The sequence below is a fragment of the Suricata suricatta genome, chromosome 3 (genome assembly GCF_006229205.1).
Source record: "Suricata suricatta isolate VVHF042 chromosome 3, meerkat_22Aug2017_6uvM2_HiC, whole genome shotgun sequence".
Taxonomy (NCBI): Eukaryota; Metazoa; Chordata; class Mammalia; order Carnivora; family Herpestidae; genus Suricata; species Suricata suricatta.
In genome coordinates, this window is record NC_043702.1 from 542,324 (window position 1) to 554,857 (window position 12,534).

Consider the following 12,534-nt stretch of genomic DNA (forward strand, 5'->3'; position numbering starts at 1 on the left):
CGCCTCACGGGAGTTGTAGTCCGCCCACGAGGTCATGCGCGGCTCAGCCCCAGAAGTAGCCAGCCTCACCTCCCCGGGACAGGTAATCTGAGAGCGCACCGGAGGCTTCTAGAGGCGAGGAGCGGGGAAGAAGACAGGGACGGTCGGGGCCGCACGCACGGAGCCGTGGCTGCAGGCGAGCGGAGAGAAGAATCTGGGAGATGCTTGGGGCTCATCGAGGGTCTCTGCGTGGGACTGCAAAGTGCGGGCCAGTCGAGGGCGTGCCGGCCCCTCCGGGTCTCAGAGGTTGCGTATGTACAGTGGCGGATTTCGTCCCGACGTTGCTGTGCGGATTTAGCCCGTGTGAAGGGATCGCCTCCAGTTAAAGCTCAGCGCAGGCCTCCCGCTCTCTTGCCGGAGTCGGAGCCGAGGCCAGGGGCCGGGGCTGGGGCACCGGGGGCCAGCTCCACCCGCAGGTGCTGGGACAGCATCTCAGGGATCCAGGACGTCGACCCAGCCCACTCTGAGCCGCAGCCTCTGTCAGTCTCTCGGCCCCTCGAGCGTGCGTGGCCCGTGAGGGATCCTACCCGTCCCCCGTCCCCCCCCCCCCCACGAGTCCGCCGCCTTCGAGACCGCAGAGAGGCAAGCTGCGCACTGCTCATCCTTCGGGATTCGGAGACCCGAGGAAACGGTGTAGGTCAGGTCAGGCGGGCGGAGGCGCCGTCTCTTTTGGCCCTTCCGAGGCGCCGTAAAGGGAGTCCGGTGCGTCCCTAGCAACCGTTAGCGCGGGCTTCTCTGCTCGAGTTCGTCGAGTCCCGCCCACAGGCTCTCGTGGTTGGCTCGTAGAGCCTGTCAATCGGCACGAGTCGTTCTGCGATTGGCCGGTGGGGCCTGAGGCGAGGATCCGCTCCTTCTGGGCTGGTGAAGCGAACTTGGCTGGGTGACCCTGACAGACCCCGGGTGAGATACCTACGTTGGGGAGAGAGGGCCCGAGATCCGCGGACTCCTGGCGGGGCCCATGGACCAGCAGCACCTGAGCCCTGCGTTCTCTCCGTGGGGCTCCGGCCGGTGGTGACCTGCTGCCGCCTTGCCGCCGTTTTCGGCGCCCTGGCCCTGGGACTCGGCCGGGGCCCAACCCCATCGGCTCGCTGTCCACCTCCGAGTTGGCTGCGAGTGTTTTGTTTACCTCGTGTTGCCTGTTCTCCCCCTGGATGGCGAGTCCGAGGGACCAGGGTCCGCCTCCTGCTCTCAGCTGCTCTACAGCGCCGAGGACGGTGCCTGCCAGCCGGTATTTGTGGCACGAACGCCCACTGCTTCCCACATCTCCACTTGGGTGCAGCATACAAACCTGGCTTTATCCTCAGCTTTTCTTTTCCCAGAGCATGGCAGCGGCCTGAGCGGGAAACTTGGGATGGGGTCTTGATGCCTTTTCTTCCCTTCCCTTCCGCGCTCATCATCCAATGTATCTAGGATGTGCCAAGTTTTGTCTATGTGTTCCTCTTTCCATCTTTCTGCCACTATATAACTTAAGGCCTCGTATTTCTTGCCTGTATTACCTGCCTTCCTGCCCCCCCCCCCCCCACTCCCCCCCCCCCCCCAACTCCTTTGCTCCTGGAATCATCCTTGTAAACAATCTGGTCATGTTATTCCCAAGCACAGACCCATTAAAGTCCATCTTTGGTAAGAAATCCAGACTGCTTGGGCAGGCATAGGCAGCCCTGGGAGTTATGCCTGACTTCACCTCCTCTCCTGTGTCCTGAATTCCGCAGGGTGCTGTGGGAATCTTTGTCTTAAGGTGCTTCTGTCTGTCTGTCTGTCCAGAAGGCTTCTTCACTCCAGTTTCCAGTGCTCAGTTCTGCTGGTGCCTCCTCCAGGAGCCCTTTCAGGTCTGGCAAGTGCCCTTTGCTTACATCCCCCATCACAGCATCCATCACCCTAGACACTCTTCAGTGCACCTCCAGTCAAGAAACAGACTGTCTCAGGAAGGCTCTGAGTAGTTATCTGCTCCCAAACCTGAAGTCCAGAGGAAGGAGGTTTTAGGCTCAAAATGCCGTCCTTGCCATCCTCTGCTTTGCTGTCCCCGGTGGTGGCTCCTTCCTGGGGCTGGTTCTGCACTTGGTTGTAGCAGTGGTGGGATCAATTGGAGCTGTTTGCTTCCTAGCTTGTGTTCTAGTGAGAGGAAGATGGAGGCTTCCAGAAGTTCAGTCGTAAGAGCAAGGAGTACTTCCCCAGAAGCTCCCTGCAAATCTCTCCTTGCTTCTGTTTGGTCAGGGGTGGGGGTGCAGGGTCACTCATGCCTTCTGAAGTCAAAACTAGCAACAGCTGTGTAATTACTCTTAGATGCTGTTAGGGACTCTCTAGTTCAACTTCCTATATCTTTTGCTCAGAGCACATACAAAGTAAAAGACAAAACCCAGAAAAACGATCCTGAAAATGTAGGGCCGGACTTGCAGGTGTCTCTGGTCAGCATTTGAGTTAAATCTGTGGAAACAGGAGTGCTCTAAGTTGATGAAGCCAGGCCATGTGCTCCCAGAGGCCAGCCTGTGCGTGTGGGGCTGCAGAGGTCCCTCCTCCACGCCGCCTGGGTGTGGCGTGTGATGCTGAACCGGTTCCCAGCAGACCGCAGACAGGCAGGCAGCACAGAAGGCGCAGAGGGACGAGGATTTGGCTTTCTTGCATCCGCTTCTTAATATGTCAGTTTTAAACACTTATCTTCCTCCTCCCTTGAAGGATCAAGCACTGGCCCTTACCCTCCCTTCCCTCCCTTCCCTCCTTTCCCTCCTCTCCCTCTTCTTGTGTCTTTTACAGAGTAAACTTTTATAATATTTACAGTGTCTGCTAAAAAGTTTTATTAGCTTTTCTCAAAGTAAAGTTTTATAAATTTACAAAGTGATCTGAAGTCATATGGTTTTATTTTACAAATTAAAGTTGTATAACATTTACAGTGTAGTCTGAAGCTATAATCAAATTTCCATGCTTTGTCTATAGGTTGGTTGTAGAAACAGAAACAAAAAAATGATCATGTTGCCTATTTTAGGAAGAATTAGTCCTTTAGATGCTTGGAGAAGGAAAGCAACACATTCTAGTGGTTTGTTTTTTTACCTTCTCTTTTGCTTCTTCCTCATCTTTTGGCCATTGCTGTTAGGATGCCATGCTGGGTGCATACCTGTGTGTGTTAAACATCTCTGAACGTTCTAGTACGTGCTGGTTGATTCCTACAAAAGGATAAATGTCCCATTAGTCAGCAATCATTAACAGTGAAGCGAACACATTTAAGCCCACCACCCAGATTCGGAACCGAAAGACCCTGGGCCATCGTGCCCTCTCCCATCGCAACTCGATGGGTGCTGGGCCCTCAGTGGGGATCTCCTATCTCACGACTGCGGTCATCATGGACGTGCGCACCCTGCACGGTATATTGAGATGGTGTTATAAAGAGGGAATTTTACTGTTGAGGGTCTTTTGTAACTTTTTTTCTTTTGCCTTGTAACCCGTGCTGCCCTGAACACTCTTGAGTGTGACTTGCTACATATGCACAAGGATTTCCATTCAGTATAAATCTAAGAGTGGGTATACTGTCCACGTAGACTACAGTTTGACTTGTTTTCTGAAGAGATTGTACTAATTTGTTAGCGGTCCCATCGATCCACATCTCTCTCAGTATTTGATGGTATCAGACCTATTACATTTTGCTGATGTTGTTGGTATACAGTTGTCATGATTATGCTAATAAAGCTAAACCTTTTGTTATAAACGTTTATTGGCCATTAGGCCCTCCTCTTTTGTGAAATCCTTGTTTTCAGTTTTCTTTTTTTTAATATATATTTTTTAATATTTAGTTTTGAAGGAGAGAGAGAGACAGAGCATGAGTAGGGGACAGGCAGAGAGAGAAGGAGACACAGAATCTGAAGCAGACTCCTGGCCCCGACCTGTCAGCACAGAGCCCAACTAGGGGCTTGAACTCACAAGCCATGAGATCATGACCTGAGCTGAAGTCGGACATTTAATCAACTGAGCCACCCAGGCACCCCTCATTTTTCTATGAAACTGTGCATCTTTTAGAATTTTGTAAATTAAACAACAATGCTTACTTACTTTTTTAAAATTTTTTAATGTCTTTTATTTATTTTTGAGAGACAGAGACAGTGCTAGCAGGGGAGGGTCAGAAAGAGAGGGAGATACCGAATCCGAAGCAGGCTCTAGGCTCTGAGCCAGCTGTCAGCACAGAGCCTGACGCAGGGCCCAAACCCAGAACTGTGGATCATGACCTGAGCCAAAGCCGGCTGCTTGACCGACTGAGCCACCCAGGCGCCCCTGCTGACTTACTTTTGAGAGAGAAAGCATGAGCAGGGGAGGGGCAGAGAGAGAGGGGGACACAGAATCTGAATCAGGCTCCAGGCTCCAGGCTGTCAGCACAGAGCCTGATGCAGGGTTCAACTCACAAACCATGAGATCATGGCCTGAACTGAAGTCAGACATTTAATCGACCGAGCCCCCCAGGCACCCCAGAATTTTGTAAAGGCTAAATGACTGACCTTTTACACTATCCTGGATATTTTCTGGTTGTGTATGTGTGGCAAATATCTTTTACCGACCTGTGGTTTCTATCATTTTGTTTGTGGTGTTTTTTGTGAACAGGTGTTCTCAACTTTAATGTTAAGTTTTCAATCTTACGTTATAGCTAGAGCTTTTTGTCTTGTTGAAGAAAACTCTTGCTTGCCCAAAACGTACAGATGGTCTTTCTCATTGTCTTCTAAAAGCCTAGCGTTTTGACATTGACAAATTAAGTCTTTCATAGTGGACACTGCTTTCTGTGTGTGGCATGTGGCCCACCTTGCTGTCACCCTCTGGTCTGGAGGTGGGGCTCCTCGGCCTCCCTGCATGCTGGCAGCCTGGTTTCTCCAGCGATGGGCTCTCCCGCAGGCACGGGTTCCGGGCTCGTGCCTGCGCAGGCTTGTGGCTGGGCACCCGCCTGTTCCTTAGAGGTTTGGTTATTGCTGTCCAGACACACTCACCTGCTAAGCACGGCTTCCTGTCTGGCTTTCACCTCTGGCAGGCCGAGTTGCCCCCTCCGGGGCCTGGACCTGTGCATTTATTTCTTTGTTAGTGAAGATCACTCGCTCTTACCTCTTCACATGTTTCCTCTCCACCCTCCCTCCAGGTAGACGCTAGATTATCTCAGCCTGTACCTATTAACTTCTGTCTCGTAATTTTATGTTCTTGCATTTTGGGTTATTTATTCACATAGATCTTCCAATCCTCTGATTTTCTTTTCAGCCGTGACTACTTGCCTGTCTTACTCATCCAATGACATTAAAAATTAACTTTATTGAGATAATTTACAGACAATAAAATGTGCTAATGTTAAGTACGTAGTTCAGGAGTGTTGGGAGGCTTACCCAACTGCACAATCACAACCACAGTAGAGTCCAAGGGCCTTTCCATCACCCTCAGAATCCCCTTCGTGCTCCGAGTCAGCCCCTGCCCTTCCCACCCCTGGTCCCAGCCCCCCGCTGCTCCGCCTGCTGCCCCCTGCAGATGGGGCCTGTCTGCGCCAGTGCCTCACGTGCCCAGCGGCCTGCAGGACGTGTTCCCTGTGCTGGCTGCCAGGCGGCATCACCACCCTTGAGACTCATCCGTGCCACTGTTGTCTCCACGTTCGTTTGTGTTGCCAAGAGGGTTCTTTTGTGTGGGTCCACTTTGTTGTTGTTGTTTTTAAGTAAAAAAAATTTTTTTAATGTTTTTTATTTACTTTTGAGAGACAGACAGCGCGAGCAGGGGAAGGTCAGAGAGAGGGAGATACAGAATCCGAAGCAGGCTTCAGGCTCTGAGCTAGCCAGTCAGGACAGAGCCTGAAGCGGGGCTCGAACCCATGAACCTGTGAGATCATGACCTGAGTCAAAGCCGGATGCTTAACCAACTGAGCCACCCAGGTGTCCCTTTAAATGTTTTTATTTATTTTTGAGAGAAAGAGACAGTGTGAGCAGTGGAGGGTCAGAGAGACAGGGAGACACAGAATCTAAAGACAGAGTCCAGGCTCTGAACTAGCTGTCAGCACAGAGCCCAACACAAGGCTCAAACCCATGTACTGTGAGATCATGACATGAGCTGAAGCCGGCTGCTTAACCGACTGAGCCACCCAGGCGCCCCATGTGTGGGTCCACTTTGATTTGCTTCTCTGTTCTGTTGAGAGACATTTGGATTGTTTCCAGTTCTGGTCTATTCTGAATAAAACTGTCAACCTTTCTGTAGAAGTCCACGTGGACATGTGCTTTTCTCTGTCTCGGTGGACACAGTGCAATTACTATGTCCTAGGGTGATTGGCAGACTGCTCTCCAGCGTGGGTGTGCGTGCATCGTGTGTTCCGACCAATGCTCTGTGAGCGTTCCAGCGGCTCCCCGTCCTTACCTACACTTGTGTTTCCATTTCTTGTAATTTTAGCCACCCAGTGCTTGTGCGTGGTAGTCTGCTATGGGCATAACTTGTATTTCCCTGGTTACTAATGATGGTGGACATTTTCTCATGTGCTTTGTGATTTGTGTGCCTCCTTTGGTGACATGCCATTGAAAACATTCATTCTCCACCCTCTTAAAAAAAATCACGTTACTAGTCTTATGAATCCTTCGGATTTTCTATGTAGATTATCATGTCTCCTGTGAATTGAGACAGCTTTATGCCCGGCTTCCCAGCATATGTGCCTTTTATTTCTTTTTCTTGACGTTGTGTCTGGGCCATGACTTCCAGGACAGCGCCAGGGGGAAGAGGCTAGAATGGACGGCTTTACCCTGCTCCTGACCTTGGAAGGCGATAGCCAGCTGTGGGTTCTTCATGTATGATCTGAATCAGGTTGAGGACGTTCTCAACTCCTAACCATTGAGTGTTTTTTCCCATCAAGGGGTGTTAGATTTTGTCAAATGCTTTTTCAACGTATTGATATGATAGGATTGTGTGATTTTTCTTCCTTTTTTTCTTTAGCTTATTTATATGATGAATTACACTGCCTGATTTCCAACTCACCTTTTATACCTGTGATAAACCCCACTTGATTGCCGTGTATCCTTTTTACTTATTGCCTGGTGTATTTGCTAATACTTTGTTGAGGATTTTTGCATCTTCGTTCATAGGAGTTTTTGGTCTGTGGTTTCTTTTTTGAGCAATGTTTTTGTCCGGTTTTCCTCTCAGGCTAATACTGGTCTCAAACGCCAGGCTGATGTGCTCCACCGGTTTTTAATTTCTGGAGGAGTTTGTATAGTATTGATGTTATTTACTGCTTTTTTAAAATTTATTTTTGAGAGACAGAGAGAGACAGCACGAGCAGGGGAGGGCCAGAGAGAGAGGGAGACACAGAATCTGAAGAGGGCTCCGAGCTCTGAGCTAGCCGTCAGCACAGAGCCCGATGTGAGGCTTGAACCCACGAATCGTGAGATCATGACCTGAGCCGAAGCTGGACGCTTAACCGACTGAGCCACCCAGGCGCCCTGTTATTTCCTTCTTAAACATTTGATAGAATTCACCAGTGAAGCCAACTGGGCCTAGAGATCTTTGTGGGAAAGTTTTTAAATTACAACTTTATTTGTTTAATGCTGAAATTGATTCTTTCACTATGTACTTATTTTTGAGAAACTCTTGTTCTCACTTTTTGACTCCCATCTTTTATATTTTAAATATATACATGGGTACTTATAATATTGGATGTTCTTGTGAGTCTGAATCTGTTTGATTTTTCTGTAGACTCTCACCAAAGGTAGCTTGTTTCCCCGTCTACTTCATTGGAAGAGAGCATATTTGCTTGTTCTTGATCTTGGAAGCCTCAGGCCTCTAGTTAGGATGCTTTGCTTCTGGGAAGATTGCTTCTGCCAGGGCCCAGGCTCCTGAGCTAGGGCCACACTGTCCCTTGTTGGGGCCGCAGTGTCTCTTAGGGGAGCCCCTGCCTCAATAGGGCGACCCACTTACAGTTCTGGTCACAGCTCATGTGCATCTTTCTGAGTTTGCTCAGAGGATGGAGCTCAGAGATGCCATAGCACCGATATTCTTGATGAGCTCTAGCTGTTCTGAAATACAGGAGCTGCTCCAAAATTACCCAGACCTTTGTACGCTTCATCTTTTTTTTCTCCCAAACTTTTACATTTTGTTTTTAAATTTATCTGGAACTAGTTTTTCTACATGGCAAGTCACACGGGAGCCACTTCGCTCCAGTCTAATCATGCCAACTCCCCGACTGACAGCTCACAGCTACTAGGCATTTCTAATTCGCAGTAGCAGCTGAGACCCTTGGGTCCTCACAGCGTGCTGAGCACAGTGCAATATCGCTGTTCCCATTGTGCACAGCAGGGGCTGACACTGGCAGGCGGGGGGGGGCTGTGCTGGGGTGCAGCGTTCAGCCCCCATCGATATTCACCAGGCACCGACATCAGTCACATCAGTCTGTGAAATTGATGGTGTTCTGACCCCCAATGCTGTGTCCCTTTGGCATGTTTTGATGTCAGTGCCCTTCTATACCGGTGACAGTAGGGTTTCCAGTTTTTTGTCTGTCTAGGGGGCCCCTGCCCGACCTCGCATAGGAGCTGGCGACTGAGGGGAGCGTTGGCCAGGCCCTAACCGCTGAGGGGCCTAGAGCGTGAACATACTGGAGATCCCTTGCTCTTATCACCGTAGGCAAAATTATACATTGGGCTCAAAGCTGTTAACTATGAAAGTCACTGCCTTCCTCTCCTGGTGGTAAATCTTCACGATGACCTTGAAGTCAAGATGGAATGGGTGGGCTGGGCCTCCTTGGAGTTTGGTGCTGCACTGTGGTGGGGTGAGAGGCGGGGAGAGGGTTGGCCGCCTTCCCTTTCCAGAGCAGGTCCATGCTGTGGGGCACCCCCGCCTGCTCCCTGAAGCTTGGTCTTCCTTGTAAAGGAAGCCCCTCAGCCAGTCCTTGGGCTTGTGTGTGCCTGTGAGGGAGCACCAGTAGGGGGAGAGGCCTGTGCAGGTCTTGGAAGCAGGTTCTGCATACCCGGAAGGTGATCAAGAAGAGGGCATGCGGGCTTGGGGTGGGCATGCTGCTCTGGCCTCTTGGATCCTCACTTCATCAAGGCCCCTGGCCTGGGCCTCCAGACAGTGGTTCTGCAAGATGTCACCATTGGAGGAAACGGTGAAGGACACATGAGATTTTTCCGTATTTGTTTTCCTTACAACTGCTTGCAGGTATTTAAAAATAAGTTAACACAAATCTCTGGTGCTAGGCCCATCTTCCGACTCCGCGTTGGCTTTTCGTTGCTATTTTGTTCGAAGCCCCGTGGATGATTCTGGATGTGGCTGGTCAGACGCACTGGATTCGGGGAATCCTGGGGCCACATGAAGCATCCCACGCTGGCAGTTGCTCGTGGCTTTGGGAACGCTCGTGGCCTGGGAGCACCTTTCGTTGGTATGCAGCTGTGGCCTGGGCCTTCCTTTGCGGTCCTTTCCCGCCCTGCTGCGCTCTCTCCCCGTTTTCTTCTCTCTTCCTCATCTCTTCTCCCGCATTTCTCCAAAAGGGCTTCTCGGAGCAGGACTCTGGTCCTCCGGGGCTCGCGTTGTCAGCTGGGTGCATGGGAGCCTTTGGGGCTGAGCTGCCTCGAGGAGGATGACTGGTTCACCTGCCTCTTGGCTCTTGTGCTGAGATGCTGATGGAGTTCACGTTGTTTTCCAGCTGACGGTTGTTCTTCTGGCCTCCCAGCTCCCGATGGAGGACAGAATGGAAGCCGCAGTGGAGGACGGAGGCTCCGCTCAGAGCCCTGCGGCGCTGACCACCTCCGAGCCCCGAAGGGCCTCGCTCTCGGCGCACAGACACCTGAGCAGAAGGAATGGGCTTGCGAAGCTCTGCCAGAGCAGGATGGCCCTCTCAGGTAACGCCCCCTCTGCGCATCGTGGGCACGAGCTGAAAACAGGCGAGGGGCCCTCTGGCGCTCGTGGAGAGGAGGCGCTCACTGCGCCGCCGCGGTGCTGGCCGGCCCCTCCTGCGCCTGCGCCGCCGTGAGGCTTGGGGCGGACCCGCCTGCGCCTGCGCCGCCGTGAGGCTTAGGCGGGAGCTTCTCCTCCATGGTGTGTGTGAGCACAAGCCTGGGCTGGGCTGCCTTGCAAGTAAAATACACTTTTGCCGATTTAGTTCGGTAAATAGTTACCGGCTGCGCTGCAGGCCCATGTTTCCTCCCAGATACGGACAAGTTACGGGGACTTGAGGGCAGCCGGCTTCCCAGCGCGGGACACGGTGCCTGGGGCGGGCCGAGAGGTCGAGGCACCTGCTACCGACTCGCTCACTGTTTCCCCACATCAGCTGGTGCCTCCACAGCCCAGACATCCCTGAGGGCTTGTTTTCAGGGGTGGGGGTTGTGCTTCGGGAGACCGAGGGAGGGCCTAGGACACAGGGAGCTTTAGGAGGATGGAAGGGGCTGGAGCTGGAGGAAGGGAGGCGGAGAGGAACAGTCCCGCAGAGGAGCAGGGTAGGAGCCCAAGAAGAGCGCTCCCGTGCTGGGACTGTTGGGAGGGAAGCGAAGGCCAGGTCCTCCGGGTGAGGGCCGGAGAGTCTGCGGGGTGGGCTGGGCGGGTGGCTGCGTGGAGGGCAGCGGGCAGATGAGGCCTCAGCTCCTGTCCGGTGCTGTGAGGAGCGTCAGCCGGGCCTGAGGCGGCCTGGAAGAGGAGGGCCAAGCGCCCGGCCCTGCAGTTTCCAGGCTCAGAGAATGGTCCAGCCCCCCCCCCCGCCCCCCGCCCATGAACTGAGGAGGGGAAAGGAGGGAAGACTGTCCTTGTCTGGTGTTTGAGCTGCTTGGAGGATAGAGCTGCCATTTACTGAGATGGGAAAGAGAGAGGCGGTGGGGGAGGGGTGGGGGCAGCCAGGCAGCTCCTGGATTTGGGAGGCTTTCCAGGGACTAGGGCCAGGCAGTGGCTGGAGGGGCTGTAAAGACAGACACAGGAGGGCAGCCCTCGGGGGGGGGGGGGGGGAGCTGGGTGAGAAGGGACTCCAGGGTGTCTACACAGAAACGCTGAGCTTGGGCCAGCGTCCCGTAGGTGTGACTCTGTGTGGTGGCACAGCATTCGGGCTGTTCCATGGAACTCTGGGGACATTTGAGACGCACACTGGGTGCAAACCGACCCAGCAGCTTGATGTGACCCTTGGACCCTTTGGCAGGAGCTGAGAGCAGGGGCCCCGTGCGGCAGTGTGTTTGAGGATCCCGCTCCCGGCAGGTCTAAGGCTTCCTTTCCTTCTCTTTCCAGAAGGCAGGTGGAGCTCCTACTGCCCGTCGTCGCTGGCAGCCCCGAGCGTGTGTGCGAGCAGGTGGCACTGCCTGGCCGCACCAGAGCAGACGGAGGCGGCCGGGCCCCTCGGTGGGGCGTCCTGCTGTTCCCTGCTGCAGGGCTTGTCCTTGGGGCGGTCCATGCCCCTGCTCCCGGCCCCTGTGTGCAACCCCAACAAGGCCGTTTTCACTGTGGACGCCAAGACCACGGAGGTATTTGCTTCAGTTTGTCACTGTGCTGTGAGCATGTGGCCTGTGCCTTCAACCCGGGGCCTCAAACAGAGGCCTTGGCGATAAGTGCAATCAGATGAGCATGGGGTTTCACCTGTGTGGTCGCAGAAGCGATGTAAATAAGAATCAGCCACAACAAACAGTCCTCTCACCGGGGAGGCCCAGGGAGGGACGAGGCGCGCTCTCCGGCCGGAAGCCTGCGGAAAGGACAAGCACTTTTCCGTTCTTGTGCTGGGCGCACAGGGGAGGGCAAGCGAATTCTCGTGCCGGCGGAGGCAGAGGCCCAGGCGAGGGACAAGTGTGTCCCGGTGCTGGCTGCGGCGCCGGCCTCGAGAGCAGAGCACATTCCCAGTCTGCACGAAGCGTGTCTGCAGAGTGCGCAGGTGCACACAGAGCTGAAATTGTTTGGTGGCAGGAGTGTGGCCTAAGTCTCCACATGTCCACGTCTTGATGACATGGGGCACCCGGTCATGGTGCTGCCATTTCCTGGGTCCCCGTCTGTGGCCAAGGCCCTGGAGAACCCCGGGTGTCGCTGCTGTGAGCCCGCCAGCGCAGGACACTGTGAGGGGACACTGGGCCACACTCCGCTGTTTCTGGGGGTTAGAGGCACTGCTGGCGATGCTCGCACCCTCTCCTCTCTGACCCCCCAGATCTTGGTGGTCAACGACAAGGCTTGCCAGCTTCTGGGGTACAGCAGCCCTGACCTGATCAGCCAGAAGCTCACACGGTTCTTCCTGAAGCCAGATTCCGACGTGGTGAAGGCCCTCAGCGAAGAGCACGTGGAGGCTGATGGCCACGCCACTGTCGTGTTTGGCACAGTGGTGAGTGCCTGGCATTGGCGCCTGGGGGCTGCGTAAACACAGCAGTCACTGGCCACCACGGCCCTGGGGTTTGCAGACCTGCAGGATGCTGTGGGAATGCTCTGATGTTACCCTCCCCACTCCTAAATCCCCCCACCCCCCCATCTCCCCACCCCCCCATCTCCCCACCCCCACATCTCTCCCCACCTCATCTCTCCTCACCCCCACATCTCTCCCCAGCCCCACATCTCTCCCCAGCCCCACATCTC

General features: G+C 53.8%; 1 protein-coding gene across 3 annotated transcripts in view; it reads left to right on the forward strand.

Annotated features, from left to right (window-relative positions):
• Positions 1 to 37: 37 nt before the first annotated feature.
• Positions 38 to 12,534, forward strand: part of PASK (PAS domain containing serine/threonine kinase) — a 35,402-nt gene continuing 22,905 nt past the window's right edge. The window contains exons 1-4 of one of the 3 annotated variants that reach the window (XM_029933505.1): positions 38 to 1,267; positions 9,680 to 9,848; positions 11,215 to 11,447; positions 12,116 to 12,286. In XM_029933505.1, coding sequence (XP_029789365.1) covers positions 9,686 to 9,848; positions 11,215 to 11,447; positions 12,116 to 12,286 — 567 coding nt within the window. In that variant the 5' untranslated portion in view covers positions 38 to 1,267; positions 9,680 to 9,685. Of the gene's footprint in view, positions 1,268 to 9,213; positions 9,389 to 9,679; positions 9,849 to 11,214; positions 11,448 to 12,115; positions 12,287 to 12,534 lie in introns of those variants that run through there. The other 2 variants (XM_029933507.1, XM_029933506.1) reach the window with 2 other exon arrangements.